Below are 17107 nucleotides of genomic sequence, written 5' to 3' on the forward strand. Positions count from 1 at the left end.
AAATTTGAGCTACAGAGAAGCAATCGTACCTTAGAAGATATGAAACTAAAGTATGAAAGCCTGTTTGCCCACCTGTGGGACAACACAGGCATATATACAAGGATCACATTATGTGTTAATGATTCAAATCTGGGGCTAGTTGCACAAACCACTTGACTGTGAGCTTTAGGGCTTAATTTCTACCTAGCTGAGGGAATTACTGCGTGTCATTTGCCCTGAATTCCTTAAAAGTCCAGCCTGTTTTTGGAGACGTGAGGCATTTACCACGAGATATCGGACCCAAAGAATGCGTTTGGACCACAAAACTGTCCGAAACTGGTTTTGTCTGGAGTAGCTCTACGAAGCTCAATTCTAAACTTCCGATTATCTTTCTTGCATAAAAAAAAACATTTTGTGTGCTGGGACATTTGGTTCCTTACTTTAGTGACTGGTTCTTGTCCTTGGTTTTGTGCTCCACCACAAGCTTGCCACACTGACCCACGGTGAAAGCGAAGGTGCCCTGGACGTGCTGCGGATAGCGCAGCTTGTGCAGATGCTTCCTGAAAACTTCGGCCAGGTCTGACGCAACCTCCTCATCAAATGCGATCTTCATTAGCTTCACACAAGACAGGGAGATAAAATGTAAATGTAAATGTATTTTATTTATACAGCCCATTACAAACAATCCTTACGATGTACCAAATTGCTTTACAGTAGGTAATAAATAAAGAGAAGAATAAGTAAAAACAAATAAAAACAATAAAAGAATCATACTACATGCTACTGGGTATTAAAAGCAATCCTAAATAAGTGGGTTCTTAGCCTAGATTCGAAGAGGATAAGGATAAGAGATAAGGGCATGCTGAGTTCAAGATTTGTACGTTACTAACGGTCGATCAAAATCAAATCAAATTTATTTGTATATCACATTTCATGTACAAAACAATTCAAAGTGCTTTACATAAAATAAAAGCATTGCAGCAGGGAGTGTAAGAAGCATTAAAAATACGTAAAAGAATATAAAGAGAAACAAATAAAATAATTTAAATGAATTTAAAAACAAGCAACAGTCCAGATAAGTTCAAAGATATTGTGCAGATTTCATGCATAGACACATGAGAAAAGAAATGTCTTTAACCCGGATTTAAAAAGGTCTACATTTGGTAAGTTTAATCTCCACTGGCAGTTTGTTCCACTTGTTTGCAGCATAACAGCTAAATGCTGCTTCTCCATGTTTAGTCTGGACTCTGGACTGGACCAGCTGACCTGAGTCCTTGGATCTAAGAGCTCTGCTGGGTTTATATTCTCTGAACATATCACAGATGTATTTTGGGCCTAAAACGTTCTGGGATTTGTAAACCATCAGCAGGCTTTTAAAATCTATTCTGTGACTGACTGGAAGCCGGAGCAAAGATTTTATAACTGGTGTGATGTGTTCAGATCTCTTAGTGCGGGTTAAAAAAACATTGATGTGTGCGATACGGGGATAAAGATACCTGGAAGGTGCAGGATCTCAGTTGGAGTCCCTCCTGGACATACTGGTCCATGGTTAACGTGACTGAGATCCTTTTCTCCTTGGTCAGCGAGGCAACAGGGAAGGAGCGAGTCACAACCTGCTCACCCACTTCAGGAAAAAAAAACAAAAAAACACAGAGATGAAGTCAGCAGGTGTAAAACAGTAAAAAAAAACAAAATCCTCAGTGAAACATGTGAGCGCTGTCATAAAGCAAAGGCCGACTTGGTCCATATGTTCTGGTCCTGTAATAAACTATATCATTTTTGGACTACGATATTTCAAACGTTATCTGAAGCTTTTAACAGAGATATCCAACCCAGTGCTGAAATGGCTATATTTGGAGTCCCAGGGGACGGTATACCAATGACAAATAAAATTAAAAATGTGCTCGCTTTTTCAACTCTCCTTGCCCGGAGAAGAATCCTACTTGAGTGGAAATCAGCACATCCACCCAAAGCCTCCTCCTGGTTGAAAGACCTGACTCTATTCCTTAAGTTAGAAAAGATCAAATATTGCCTTAGAGGATCTACCCAAAAATTCCATCAAACTTGGGCCCCACTTTTATCTTATTTTGAGAAGCTTGAAGCTCAGAAGACCTGTGTAGTGACAATTAAAGAAAGCTTACTGGTACTGTCCTGAATATCCACTTTTTCTTTATTTTATTTTTTTATTATTTTATTTTGTATCATTATTGTCTTTTTTTATTATTTTAATCTTGTATATTTTCATGTCTGTAACTTTTGTGTAACACTTCGGGTGTAATTTTCAGTCACTATGTTTATTTTTATTATTCAGCTTTTTTTTAAAAAATGATTTTATTATTCAGTTGAATAACTTTGATCAATGCTCATTCTCTCAAATAAAAAAAGTTAAAAATAAAAATAAAATCCAGCAGACTCTTATGCATTGGTTCTTTTTTTTCCGTGCGTGTCATCTCTTACCCAACGGGTCCGTAGGTGTGCCCTTGAAGATAAGGCGATAGGTAGTGAGGAAGATGGCGCCCTCGGCAGGAAGAAGAGGCGGACCTCCCATCAGCCCCGTTGCCTCCTCGCGGCCATCTGGGATCAGGTGGACCCGCATGCCGTCCATTACCAGCTCCTCCCCGGGCAAGAGAGTCGGCCTCAGCAGCTTGGGCTGCACAGAGGAAGAAAGAGAGAAGAGTGCGGGACGATTAACGATGGAGGGACGATGAACTCAGTTGGAAAGTCAAACGATAACTATATAGTTCAATACTTTGTATTACACTCGTTTATTCATCTGACCATCTTTATGCTGTAAAAGATCAATTACATTGAACTAGCTGCATACACATTTCTATAAAAAATATACAAATCAAAATGATCGTAGTAATGTTGCTGCATGTCTGAGATGAAGAGTGCAGGATAGATGAAGAGCCTTGCCAAACAATCACTCCAACCATCAGTCTCATGCTTTCACAGCCATGCTCATGTCGCTGTCTGGGTGACCTGCACCGGTTGAGGTGATTGGACTCGGGTTTAATGTTAGAAATGATTGAGTTAAAGCCGCACGCAAGCGAGGCAGAGCCGATTTGGGTGCGATATTGGCCCGTGATGATCTTATAAACGAGAAGATAAAACGTACAGAGATGGGTTTCAATGACGTGGAGTCCATTTTTTTTTTTTTTTATTCCTTCAAAAATACAAGCTCTGTCTTTTTTGAGATTTTCCCCTGTGGCACAGAGCTTGATTACAGGACTCAGTGGGTAAAGGGATAAGCTTTTCTAAAAAAAACAAGTGAACTTTGTCCTCTGGACTCTTGCGTCACTTCCTGTCCCCGAAGTGAGGCCTGGAAAGCTTCCTGAGGAACCCCTACCTCTCATAGGAAATGAATTACAACTTTGCTAACCTGTTTCATAAGCTGTTGCAAAACAACTAATGCCACACAATTCAGTCACAGGACAATTTAATTAGAATTTCCTTCCTTAGGCACTTAACTACAGGGACCCCAGCAGCTGTTAGATATGGAAAAAGAAATCAATCTTTCCACGAGGGAGGGGGGCGGGGGGGCTTTTGGGTTACAAAAGAAAATGCTGATCGAATGTCGTGAGAGGACCCTTCCCATGTTAAACAAAAAAAAATAAAATAAAATCATGTCACATCAAGCTGGGCTTAGCTCGCTGTCCCTCTCCAACACACTGCATGCAGGACTAACAGCACCCTTCAGTCTGAAGGCACTCGGCTCTGGGGGACCTCGGAGAGCAACAGGAGCCAGTCTGAGCTTCTCCGGTCTCATCAGAGATCAAACGGCATGACAAGGGAGAACAATCACCCAACATGCACTGCTCCGGTGTGCTGTGAGTCACACCATTCTGTCTCAGGGGGGGACAGACGTACCTGTTGTGACACTGTGAGCCTGAGCTGTAGGGATTGGTGGAGAGGGGAGTGGGCGGGGCTGGCTGGGGTTCTGCATGGCCTTTTTCCAGTGGCACGTAAAAATAGGAATTGGTTACCTTTTGGATCGGAGGCAGCCTCTTACTCTCCCTGTGGACTGCGTCTAACGTCTCAATGTGCATCTGGACAATATCTGCAAAGACATTTTTTTTCCATTAGGTTTGCTGCGATGCTTCCGATGGTCCAAGCAGAAATCAGTGGCTGCGACACCGTACCTGGTATCATTGAGTGGAGGGCTTTCAGGTGCTCATTTGTCACGCCGCTCTCGTTACAAACTTTATCTACAAAGCGGTTGATGAAGCGCACCACCGAATTGGCCACATCCGAGCTCTCCGCGTCTTCGAAGCCGCTCTCTGTGTCGTAGCTCTCCGCCATGCTGCCTGCAATACTGCAAGACAAGAAGCACCCTGCTTTTGAAAATTTGCCCCAAGTTTTGTCTTTATTTTAGGGCTGGGCAACGATTAAAATGTTTAATCTAATCAATCACATGATTTCCCTGATTAATCACGATTAATCGCATTTGTACGCAAAGTCCAAAAATAAATTCAAAAGTAGTGTGTAGCTTTTAGCATTTAGTTTTATTTTAAATGTGCTGCCATATAAATGAAAGTGCCATAACATTTGTTGTGCAAACACACTTTTAACATCAGCATCTTTCTGTAGTTTTTATGTAGAAGCCTCGCTCCACTGTCTGTTTCCTTGAATGACTTGCTGCTATCAGTTGTGTGTTTTGCCTTTAAGTGATATTTCAGACTGGAACTACTACGGTGATAATTCAACTTGGCTGTAAATGCAGGAGTTTTTTTTACATTTATTTTGAAATACGTGCTTTTATGTTGAAACAAGTAAAACAGGAAGTAGCGCCAGTTAGCTCCGTGAGCTTCACACAGAGACCGAGGAGCACCTGTAGCGGTGATGTTACCTGCTAGTTTGATGCTTCGTGGTGTTTGCTGTAACTGTGTGAATGTGATGCAGAGGAGAAGTATAAGTTAAAGAATCCTAGCTTTGACCGTGAAGATTGTCTCTGGGGAATGAGAAGCAGGCTAAAGTGGCCAGTATTACTTTGATTATTTATTGGTACCAGCGATAATGCTAAGAATGCTATTTCTTGAATGATTACAACAACTAATGTCGTCTTTTACTTTGTTTACTCGAACATTTAGTTCTACGGTGCTGATGTGGCGTTAATAAACATCTGTGAAAAGGACCGGAGTCTCGCATCCAATCAATGGGCGGCATATTGGCAGTGTTTACAGATGACTTTGGTTCTGTCGACTCTGCCGTCTGGAAGAACTTTAAAATGAAAATGGCCGAGTAAAAGTTCCGTACCCTTCTCCATGTTTGGTGGATCCGCCGATTACTTTCTTTTCCGGTTCCGCAGCAGACAGCTACAGACTTTTACGAAATAAAAGCCTGTGAGCAACAGACTTTTACAAAATAAAATAAATAATAAAACCTGCGTTAATGCGCGATAAAATATTTATCGGCGTTAAATAATAAACACGTTAATGCGATAATAACGAGTTAACTTGCCCAGCCCTACTTTATTTTGATTTGATTGATTATTTACCAACAGTGCAAGCACGCCATGATTGCTGCATCTGGCTGTGACACATTAACACCAATTCCTCCTTTTATGAATTCTAGAGAAACTGGTGCAACATTGTGCTGTGGCTGTAGCAGCACCTGCTTAATGACGTTGTCATTCTGACTACCTGTTTGTGACGTAGCTGTTGCTGACGCTCTCCACGTCCCCGAGCCCCGAACTCCGCAGTAGCCGGTTCTTGCTGGTGTCCAGGGGCAGCAGCAGGTAGCTCATCCTGTTGGCGTAGTGGATGGCCTGGCTGAACACTGTGCTCTCCTCCTTCTGCACGCGCTCCATCTGCATTTCCTTGCTGAGCGTCGGCCACAGCCGGTTCTGCTCCGACGCGAGCTCCAGGGCGCCGATTTCCCTTCTGCTCCCCGACTCGTCCTGCTGTTCCAGGCAGCAGATCAAAGAATGAAGAACGACTGAGACGAATGGGACTGTATCCACACCAGGAACTAGACTTTAACCATGGGAAACATTTTCATTCAAACAGTGAATGCAGTGTTGGAGCTCACCAAGTTGCCCTGCTGATCGCCGTCCTCCGTTTCCAGGTACAGAGCCTTAATGTGGTTCTGGACATCGCTGTAGAACATGGCCTCCCAGAACTGCATGGTGGTCCACACCATGTGCTCCTGTACACAGCTGTAAGCAAACTGAGTGATGCCTGCACCCAGTTTCTGTCAGAAAAAGATAAAGACAGATTGTTTTATGAAGGAGATGAGCTACATTGATTTTCTCAAGATTCAACGTTCTATGGAGGACATTCTGAGGAGCCTCGTCAAAGACAACACACACAAACATCAAACCGACAGCTCCCGCCTCAGATTTCCTCCTACTAAGTGATTCATTATAACTCAAGTGCATTTTTTGTGGAATACTGGGCGGCTTTCATAATGCCGGTTATCATTGCTATGCTGATGATACTCAGCTGTACTTATCCATAAAACCAGATGAACCCAATAGGTTGGTCAGACTACAAGCATGTCTTAAAGAATTGGACTTTATTATCCAAGTGCCTTGAGATGAAATTTGTTGTATTTGGCGCTATATAAATAAAAATGAATTGAATTGAAAAGACATAAAGACCTGGATGACTCAGAACTGTCTGCTTCTAAATTCAGACAAAACTGAAGTTGTTATCTTTTGGACCCGAGCGCTCTAGGGAGAAATTGTCTACCTATATAGTTACTCTAGATGGTGTTTTCTTGGCTTCTAGTTCTACAGTGAGGAACCTTGGAGTTATTTTTGACCAGAATTTATCATTTGACTCGCATATAAAACAGGTTTCTAGGACTGCTTTCTTTCATCTTCGTAATATTGTTAAAATCCAGAACATCCGGTCTCAGAGTGATGCAGAAAAACTGCTCCATGCATTTGTTTCTTCAAGATTGGACTACTGTAATTCTTTATTATTGGGCTGGTTCCTTTCCACAGTCGCCTCAGGCACGCTCAGGACCGGAGATTGGACTGAAGACAAGTTTCGGTGCAATCTGTTGGTTTCCTTAGCTAGGAAATAGTTTTTGAATTGGCTCTATATGAATGAATTGGATTATTTTATAAATAATTATGATTACAATGAATTGAATTCCAATTGGCTTGAATTGGACTTTATTATTTAAGTGCCTTGAGATGACATTTGTTGTATTTGGCGCTATATAAATAAAAATGAATTGAAAACTTACTCGGCAGAAAGCTGTGACCAGGGGAAGAAGTGCAGCTGCAATACCGTGTTCATCAATATGTGAACAATCCTGAAAAGCAACGAATGAGCCATTAATATCCTTGCAAAGCACAGAAGAAAAAAAACAAAAAAACTTGTATCCAGAACAGATCAATTACAGTTTTGACTCTTTGTTCGCTTCGACCTTTTGACGGTTCGCGAGCGTTTTTGCAAGCGAGCTCACCTGTAAGGTGCAGTTCATCATGCGCACCACGTAGTCGAACTGCTGGTCATCCAGAACAGCCCGGTTCTGGAGGACGTGCTGATTGAGCTCCTGGGTCAAGCACACTCGGGCTGCCCGACCTTTCAACGCCCGCAGAACAGCTGGCATCAGCTGGACGCAAAAAGCAAACAACGTTTGCGTCACAAAAACGAACAAATCGAGCAGAAAAGTAGAGAAGAATTCGGAGCAGAAAAGTTAAATAAGTAGGAGTGCAACAGAATAACAGAAAAAGATCAAACTTGAGGTTGTAACTATATACATTATAACATAACGGTATGTTTTGCAGGAAAGATTAAATCCTGAAAACTGAAAAGCGGAAAGGTAAGAGACTCCAGCTTGGCCATGCAGTAATGTGGCTCTCTCTTACTTTCTTGGCCTCCAGCATTTTGTTCTCAAAGATGTATGTGATGCAGTTCCTGACCACCTCCAGCCTGCGAGCGCTGTTGGCCATCACGTTGCCATTCCTGTCCACGATGTCTCCTGCGGAAGACATTAAAAAAAGGGTGTCAGACTCGTTCATCACTGTCACGCCTGGACTCGTCCCCATTAAACGCACACTGTGAGGCGGCCTGAAGTGAAAAGTTCACCCTGAAGTAGTGTTGAATGGCTTTGCCAACTTAGCAGTGACATCCAGTCCAGCCAAACTTTTAACAAGTGTTTTCTGACCTTCTGTTTCAACCACTAATTGCATCTAACTGCACACTGTTTCAGCGATTGACACTTTAATAGTAGGGCTGGGCAACGATTAAAATTTTTAATCTAATTAATCACATGATTTCCCTGATTAATCACGATTAATCGCATTTGTACGCAAAATCCAAAAAGGAATTCAAAAGTAGCGTATAGCTTTTAGCATTTAGCTATATTTTAAATGTGCTGCCATATGAATGAAAGTTCCATAACATTTGTTGTGCAAACACACTTTTAACATCAGCATCTTTCTGTAGTTTTTATGTAGAAGCCTCGCTCCACTGTCTGTTTCCTTGAATGACTTGCTGCTATCAGTTGTGTGTTTTGCCTTTAAGTGATATTTTAGACTGGAACTACTACGGTGAGAAGACCATTCAACTTGGCAGCGTTTACAGATGACTTTGGTTCTGTTGACTCCACCGTCTGGAAGAACTTGAAAATGAAAATGGCCGAGTTAAAGTTCCATACCCTTCTCCATGTTTGGTGGATCCGCCGATTACTTTCTTTTCCGGTTCCGCAGCAGACAGCAACAGACTTTTAAAATAATAAAATAAATAATAAAACGGGGGCGTAGTGGGTTGAGCAGGCGCTCCATGTACAAGAGGCAATAGTCCTCGTTGCAGCTGGCCCCGTTTCGAGTCCTGTGCTGCGTGTCGTTCCCCCTCTCTCTGACCCCTGCTTCCTGTCTCTCTGAACTTCTCTAGCCATTAAAAGGCACAAAAGCCCCAAAATATTATATAAAAAAAGAAAAAGAAACCTGCGTTACTGCGCGATAAAATATTTATCAGTGTTAAATAATTAACGAGTTCACGCGATAATAACTAGTTAACTCGCCCAGCCCTACTTAATAGTAAAAGCACCGCAGTCCTTTGTAGTTGTGTTGATCCAGAAGCTGCAGCTTACTTTCTGGCTGCCTTCCTCCGTTCTGTGGCTCACCTAGTGGTGGTCCGGATGGCACCATGCTCTTGAGCTCCACCTTGACCACAGGAGGTGCACTCTTGAGTTTGGCAGCAGCGTGATCGATGAAAAGCTGCACCGCAACCTCATCCAGACCTGGAAAGATGGTCTGATTCTGTGTGGAGTTCTGGCTGCTTTCTGACGGTCGCTGGACTTTGTGCATGGCCACAGCGGGGTAGGGATTCTCCTGGAGGGAGGGATAGTAAGTGATGAGATAAGGGGGGAAAAAACAAACAAAAAAAACAATAAGATAGGCATATATAATCCTGGATAAACCGCATCTGTTATTGATTTTGTCAGAGAACATACATTTTTGAACAGCTGCTCCGCCAGCTCCTTGACATGGCTCATGACTTTCTGTGGACACGTCTCCTCTTGTCGTATCCGCTCCACCTGGTTGGCTACCAGCTGTGGAAACAGGACAAAGTGAGCATGTGTCAACTTTAGAGCTCCCTTGATAAGTCAATGAATTTCTCAATAGATAATTATGACTCTGAATTGATAGTAAATAAAGAAAAATCCTTGTTTTAATTTATTCTTAGATGCATCAAAACCTTGTAGATTTCCTAAAAAAAACATAAAACAACTGCATATGAATCCATTCCAAATCCTGCGTGCGACTGAAACGTGTTCAGGCGGTTTTCCTGCCAACAATGAGTTGTGGAAACGCGAGCAAATAATCCAGGTTTTAGCATTCAAAACAATAAATGTTTGGTAAAGGTCTCAAAAGTTAACACAACTATCATTACTTTATACTAGACCTGATTCCAACTCATTAAACTAACAGGAAAACATCAAGAGATTTTAGTCTTTTTTTCATCAAAATTGAACCAGCCCTTGGTAGATAAACACAGACACCAGTGTTTCAGATGTCTGAAAAACTGTGCCACCGCCTTTAACGTAAAAGTCTCCGCGAAGAAATATATTGAGCTGGTGCATTTTGTGCTGAAGGACTCACATCGTCGAACAAGTCTGTGGCCCTGTAGGGAGGACCCCTCTCCGACACGAAACCTGCAAACGCCATGCCGTCCAACACCTTCATGAGGAAGTCGTCCTCCGTCAGCGCCCTCTGGCCCAGGAAGGCCGCCTGTGGAAACCACGTCAGGAGAAACGTCATCTTACACGGTCAACTTTCACATAATTCGTGTCCAATTCTAGATGCGGTTTGCATACCTTATGGAAACGGATCACAGGTTCCGGATGAATGCGGATAATATGTAAACACCAGCGGTAGCCCTGGAAAAGCCGGGCAAACAGCCACAGGAAGACTCCTCGGATCTCCTTATCCTGAAACACACAGAGTCTTTAATATTCCTGACTTCTATAGGGACTGGTGCATAAAATCAATAGCATAAGCGGGAAAAAAACGAAGCATTTTGTTGAGATCTTGTTTCAAATGTAGGTAACGGTTTTAAAATTATCACAACATTCCAAAGTGGAACGTAACGATGCCAGTCGCCCTCAGATAACGTCCAAGTAGGGGACTCTCACTTCCTGTAAACTGACTCCTATTTTTATCCCAAAATAAATACATAAACAGGGATAGAAATCTCTTTGAAATACTGAAGGATGTTACAACATTATGCAATTGTGGAATATTACTACAAAGTGCATCTTTCTTGCCTGGATTTTGAGTGCAGAGGGTTGCAGAGACTGTGGGGGGAAGGCATGATCGGCGAATTCCAGCTCTGGATCCAAAATCTGCAACAGCGAAAAGCACAAAGGCGTCATAAATCAGGAGCGACCACGTCTCCCTGCCCTTCTGCCGTTCTGCTTCCAGCTGAGTCAAGACCAGAGTCTCAGACCGAAAAATATTCCAAAAGAAACTTTGGATTTTCATTGTATTCACTGTATTGCAAATTGAAGAATGACTGCTTGGGGGAGTACAGTAGTAATCTACAAGATATTTCGGAGTGTGTATTTCATAATCTGCATCATAAATCTTTTATTTTCTGTCAAGTGTTATGTCTTGTTTAAACTGGACATTTCTGTGGTGTACTGTATTTCTATTGCTGTTCTGGTAAGCATCTATAAAAAAAAAAAATAGGGCTGGGCAACGATTAAAACTTTTAATCACATGATTTCCCTGATTAATCACGATTAATCGCATTTGTACGCAAAATCCCAAAATTAATTCAAAAGTAGTGTATAGCTTTTAGCATTTAGTTTTATTTTAAATGTGCTGCCATATGAATGAAAGTGCCAAAACATTTGTTGTGCAAACACACTTTTAACATCAGCATCTTTCTGTAGTTTTTATGTAGAAGCCTCGCTCCACTGTCTGTTTCCTTGAATGACTTGCTTAACGCGATAATAACAAGTTAACTCGCCCAGCCCTAATAAAAAAATATATGTATACAGTCAACACATATATATACACATAATAAATTAAAAGTTCTATTAAAGTCTATTAATTTGGGGTGATCAAAAAACATTTAAAAATATGCCCAAATTTGATCACTATAAAGAAAATAACGATTTTTCACATACAAAGCTCATCATTTCTGGCTTAAAGGAAAGTGTAATAATAAAAAAATAAAAAAAAATTTAAAAAAGAAAGAGTAAAAGCACCTTTTCTGTGCTTGAGAGTACATATTTGGATGTCTGAGGTGACGACCGACTTAAAATCATGCTGCATTGTCTGCACATGAGAAGTTGGAATTCCAGCTTGAAAGCCATATGTGAGAAGGCCCATTGAAAGTACTATCAATGGCATGACAATGGAACCCACAATCACAAAAAACAAAGTTGCAAACACGAGTGAAAGGGATCTCGTGAGGCCACGGTTCTAAAAACTTAAAACACAAAGGAACTTACCAAAGGTGAGTCTAAGAAGTGTTACGAAATAATTTTTGACTCGTCTATTATCTGCCGCTTTGACGTCACGTTACCCCGATCTGTGGTGCTATGTTTTCCTGAACTGGGCCAGTCAAACTACAGATGAAGGAAACTTAAGTTTCTGAGAATTAAATTTAAAAAAATCAAGTAGTTTAGTGTGTGTGTGTGTGTGTGGTAGTGGGGGCTCAATTTTCTGTGTGTGGTAGGGTGAGCTCTCAGTTTAGATACTGACATTTTTTCTCATAACGTGTTTTCAGGGTGACAGCATGGTAGCACAAAGCTGTATGGCCAATTTCAAAAGAGGCAGACCAACAACTAAAACTGTAAAACCAACAATATAAATGACTTTTTTTTTTTTTTTTACCAAGGCATCCTTACTCCAAATTTAGTCCAAACCAGGCAATCTAACAAACGAAAGCCCTGCAGCATAAACCGATCAGATTTCCAGCTTCGCTATGATCTGCTCTTATGTCACAGTTCAGTGGGAGGTCAGTCCGACCTGATCTGTGAGCTGGTTGAGCTTAGTTTGGGTCAGTTTGTTTCGCAACCTGTCCGATCAGAATCAATATCTTTCATTTTTAGAATCTTGTGTGAGCTTCTCTTTGACACACTGCTAAAGATAAAGGACCACGACGCACAACAATTCTCCAGGTTACAAGTCATAAAACACACAGGGCAGACACTCACAGAAACACGAAAACAAGTAGGACCATCCTCAAATTTCATAATTTTTTTTTTTTTTTTTGGTAAGACGCGTCGACAATCTTAGGAATTTGGCAGATGACCCGAGTCAATGGGTCCAAGTTCAGTGTTTTGTTTGTGGATACTTTAACACAGAAAATATGCTGGCAATTTGATGATTTGATATGACTGGAACTGCCCAGTATAGAATAATGAGCAGCAGTGTCATCAATTGTCAGCTTTCATGATCTGAACCGATTATCCTGACAGTTGAATATTTTAAATGGGACATTGACTGCTAATCTAAACTCTAAGATTGCTATTCGTGAAATAAAATGACGCATCACAACTTTGCAGATCAAACAAAACAGGCATTCAATCCAAAAAAATGTTGACTTTACTGCAGCTGTAACTTTTTTACTGTTTTTCCGAGTTAAAGTGATCTCAGGATCGATTTCAATAAATAAGTGCAATTGTCCGTGGGAAGATCCCTGCAAAGAAAAAAAAGAAAAAAGAAAATCGGACTTTTCACAGCACCAAAAACACCACATCTAAGATGAGAATGCAAACTTCAGGCTCTCCCAAATAAACACATCCTACCCTCTGCCTCAGTGACATGACGACAGCCCCAAAAAAAAAAAAATCCATTCCTGCGCAATCGGCGGAGGGAAAACCGGTTGGCTCGCTCCAAAAGTTTGTTAATCTTTAACCATTTTCTTTTTTTTTTGTACAAAGACAATAATCAAGTCAAATAAATCACCCTCTTTTACATGTGCGTGACTGGAATCGCATTATCAGCAATCTGACAGGGCTACAGAAGAGGCAAATGAATGAATTTTTACAGCATTTTTCTAACCCTGTTGACCACTCAAAATCCCCTCATAGTAGTAGTAGAAGTGTTCAAATTCTTTGACAAGAGTAAATGTATAAGTACAACAATGAAAAATACTTAAGAATACAGTTTAAAGGTCTGGTGTATCAGAGATTTGACAGGTGGACTATATAAAGTCCAGGTGGAGAAGGCATTAATGACAGGAGAAAAAACTAAATCCATAAACAAAATCACATACAAATGTTTCTTTTATCCATTTATTATTTTCTCGCCTGAGAAACAATGGCAGATATTTTTGCTGTGCCATAATCTGGATGGCTGGATGAGATCTGCCGACACTAAACCACACACATAGGGGTTTCCAAAATGGTCAGAGAGCACCAATTTAATAACCAAAGATGGGATCCACAGCGATCTTTGTCACTTTTGTGGAAAAAAATAAAATAAATAAAAAATAAATAATAATAATAAAAAAAATTTAAAAAAATAGCAATATTTCCATGTAAAGTAAACAAGCGTGAAACAAGGGAAAAAGAGCCAACTGCGGTGGGGTGCCCATATCAAGAATGAGCAGAAGAACATGTTAAAAACACAAGCAACTTTAATCTACTTTAATACGGGCTATTACTAACGAGTAATTCTCATGTCAGAGTTGTGAGATCCTTACATTTCTACGGGCGATGCTGCGGGTATCACGAACATATTCTGTTCTTGCAAAAAACAAATTTAGTCCCCGTTATAAAAGTTTTCAGATCGTATTCTGTTGTGTCGTTTCCCTGTGACGGTTGAGTGGCTCACGTTTCCCCATTGATTTCGGGGGAGTCGTCTTCGTCCTTATCAGTGTTGACAATGTCCTCATCACGTGCGTCTTTGATTTCTCAACACGGGAACAACGCCAAGCATGTGAATGGGGTTTTATTACCGCTGTATAATTCTATAACAAACACTTGATGCAATCACACAATAAAACCAGTAAGAGTTTGTCTAGCGCACGTTAGTTGGCAGAGTGGAATGCAAATTTACCTACAGGTCGCGTGGTAGATCTAGTAAATTCTTGACGAATTGGCTGTCATTTCCTGCAACGCCTCCCTTTAAAATCCACGCACCCAAGATGCTTAGCATAATGACGCAGTGATAAATTCCACTGTTCTATAGTGCAATCATGCATTAACAAGCACAGTAAATAGCGCCAACAAAGGGAAACGGGAACACATTTCAAGCATTCTCCAGATATCATTAAGAGAATAAGGAAGCAGGAAATGATTTCTTTACACACTCAAGTAGATAAAAGAAACATTTCTCAGAATGGGCTGGCATTGGAAATACTGGAAGAGGTATTACAAAGAGATGATAGGAAGACACCAACAAAGCAAGTCTTAGGGTGATATGGTCATCAAAACAAATGAGAAGCACTAAATAATTACATAACAGCTCTCTTCCACGTGGTAAATGCACCTACTGTGCTACAAAATACAGCAAAAATATTTCTTTACTGAACTCAACACGTGCTCCAAGTAAAGGAACAGAAAGAAGCTTGAGAGGAGCTTTAACCCCAATTCATTTTCTACAGGATCTAAAAAAAAAAAAAAAAACGATAGAAAAAGAAAAATGGCTGCACTTCAACTTAGTTCAAAACAAAATGATGCAAATACATCAATTATAAATGGAGTGTTGATAGACTCAGATCTGACTTTCAGCAGCCACATCAAAGCTGTCACCAAGGCAGCTTTTTACCACCTCAGAAACATCAACAGAATTAAAGGTTTCCTCTCCCAAACAGACCAGGAGAAACTCATCCATGCATTCATCACCAGTAGACTCCATTACTGTAATGCTCTTTTAACTGGACTTCCCAAAAAGAGCATTAAACATCTGCAGCTCATCCAGAACGCTGCTGCTAGAGTTTTAACCCGGACTAAGAGATCTGAACACATCACAGCAGTTTTAAAATCTTTATTTTTAGCTACATCTGTGATATGTTCAGAGAATATAAACCCAGCAGAGCTCTTAGATCCAAGGACTCAGGTCAGCTGGTCCAGTCCAGAGTCCAGACTAAACATGGAGAAGCAGCATTTAGCTGTTATGCTGCAAACAAGTGGAACAAACTGCCAGTGGAGATTAAACTTTCACCAAATGGAGACATTTTTAAATCCAGGTTAAAGACATTTCTGTTCTCATGTGTCTCTGCATGAAATCTGCATGATATCTTTTAATTTATCTGGACTGTTGTTTGTTTTTAAATTCATTTAAATGATTTTATTTGTTTCTCTTTATATTCTTTTATGTCTTTTTAATGCTTCTTACACTCCCTGCTGCAATGCTTTTATTTTATGTCAAGCACTTTGAATGGTTTTGTACATGAAATGTGCTATATAAATAAATTTGATTTGGTTTGATCAAAAGGAACACTGATCCATGAGGACCTTTCTGGCATCTCATAAAGAAATACTTGCTTAGTGGAAACCGCCCACACCCTGTCGATGAGACTTCCCCCTGTATTGTATCGATGAGTAGTTTTAAACAATCTGGATGTGTACGGCGTTACGGTTGCAGCTCTTACCATGGAGAGTGCAGTCTGGATCTGCTGTAGTAGAGGCTCGGGCAGCAGGGAAATGTGCACGCATTCGGGGATGGTAATGGTGCCTCCGTCCAGGTCTGCGATGATTACGTCCAACTGAAAAAAAAAAAAAAAAAACGGAAACCACAATTCATTGACGTTTCGAGAATTGTTGACTAAAACCACAGCAGCGATTTAAAACGCAGACAAAGAGCAGAGATGAAGAAAAGTCGTCTCTCTGCGCAGATGCTCATTGCAACATGTTCACCATAAAAAAAAAAATTAAAAAAATGCTCATACAGTATGTCACAGCAGACAGACAGAATGGCTGCCCCAGATGATAGCCTCTGACCCCGATGGTTTCTTGTACATTGATAATTGCTGGGAAGCTGATGGATAAAAACACAGCATCTTGTTGTAAGAGGAGATAATGGCTCCATCAGCTCCGGCTGCTATTCACCACGATGCACACATTGAACAGGAGTGCTCATTACACTCTCAACAGGCCTTAATAAGACAGCCTGCATATTATTATTTCTTTGATCGTGAGATTAAGAGCCTAATTATTTGCAATTATACCGGCATGATTTATCTGAGGAAGATTTGTAAAGAGCATTGTGTTAGTAATCTTACTAATCTGAAAAAGGTTAGCCGGGGCAGCTAAATAGCAGCGGGGGTAATTTTACGGGTCACAAAGAGTTGACACGAAAACCTACTCATCTGTAATGAAAAACCCATGTCAGCGCATAAGAGGGTCCCCTGTCCGATCCAGGTCAAACAAAAGATTCACCTTTAAACACTGAGATTGCTATGACTTTGCACACGGATTGAATTTCCATCCTCCAGCTGGAGAGCAGCTGCAGTGTTCCATCTCGCACACAGAACAGAGTTGGGATTCCCCAACGATGCTACTCGTTTATCGCTGACAAAGTGCAGACCCTGTGGAGTCCTCAAGCTGAGCGTGTTGTCAAATGCTTCAGGCTGCATCTCGGCTCGATTTTCTTTTCCAAAGCGGTCTCGTAACTTTCAGAAACCACTGCCAATAATCGCCCATTGAATGAGGAACAGTGCCATTTAAAAGTCGTGTCCGGGAAAGTAGTGTGAATTTGCACACA

At 41.0% G+C, this 17107-nt stretch overlaps 1 protein-coding gene across 6 annotated transcripts in view; it reads right to left on the reverse strand.

The window, feature by feature from the left end:
* sbf1 (SET binding factor 1) overlaps positions 1 to 17107 on the reverse strand; it is a 68569-nt gene that overhangs the window by 17254 nt on the left and 34208 nt on the right. For 5 of the 6 annotated variants that reach the window (XM_075471945.1, XM_075471944.1, XM_075471942.1 and 2 more), the window contains 16 exons: positions 15996 to 16109; positions 10708 to 10785; positions 10258 to 10371; positions 10043 to 10171; positions 9394 to 9492; positions 9064 to 9271; positions 7805 to 7917; positions 7399 to 7548; positions 7177 to 7245; positions 6010 to 6171; positions 5622 to 5881; positions 4122 to 4294; positions 3966 to 4039; positions 2437 to 2629; positions 1476 to 1603; positions 420 to 595 (listed from right to left, as the gene is read on the reverse strand). In XM_075471945.1, the coding sequence (XP_075328060.1) occupies positions 420 to 595; positions 1476 to 1603; positions 2437 to 2629; positions 3966 to 4039; positions 4122 to 4294; positions 5622 to 5881; positions 6010 to 6171; positions 7177 to 7245; positions 7399 to 7548; positions 7805 to 7917; positions 9064 to 9271; positions 9394 to 9492; positions 10043 to 10171; positions 10258 to 10371; positions 10708 to 10785; positions 15996 to 16109 (2240 nt within the window). The remainder of the gene's footprint in view (positions 1 to 419; positions 596 to 1475; positions 1604 to 2436; positions 2630 to 3965; positions 4040 to 4121; positions 4295 to 5621; positions 5882 to 6009; positions 6172 to 7176; positions 7246 to 7398; positions 7549 to 7804; positions 7918 to 9063; positions 9272 to 9393; positions 9493 to 10042; positions 10172 to 10257; positions 10372 to 10707; positions 10786 to 15995; positions 16110 to 17107) is intronic. The other variant, XM_075471941.1, reaches the window with a different exon arrangement.

This window comes from Odontesthes bonariensis, chromosome 8, assembly GCF_027942865.1.
Source record: "Odontesthes bonariensis isolate fOdoBon6 chromosome 8, fOdoBon6.hap1, whole genome shotgun sequence".
NCBI classification, from domain to species: domain Eukaryota; kingdom Metazoa; phylum Chordata; class Actinopteri; order Atheriniformes; family Atherinopsidae; genus Odontesthes; species Odontesthes bonariensis.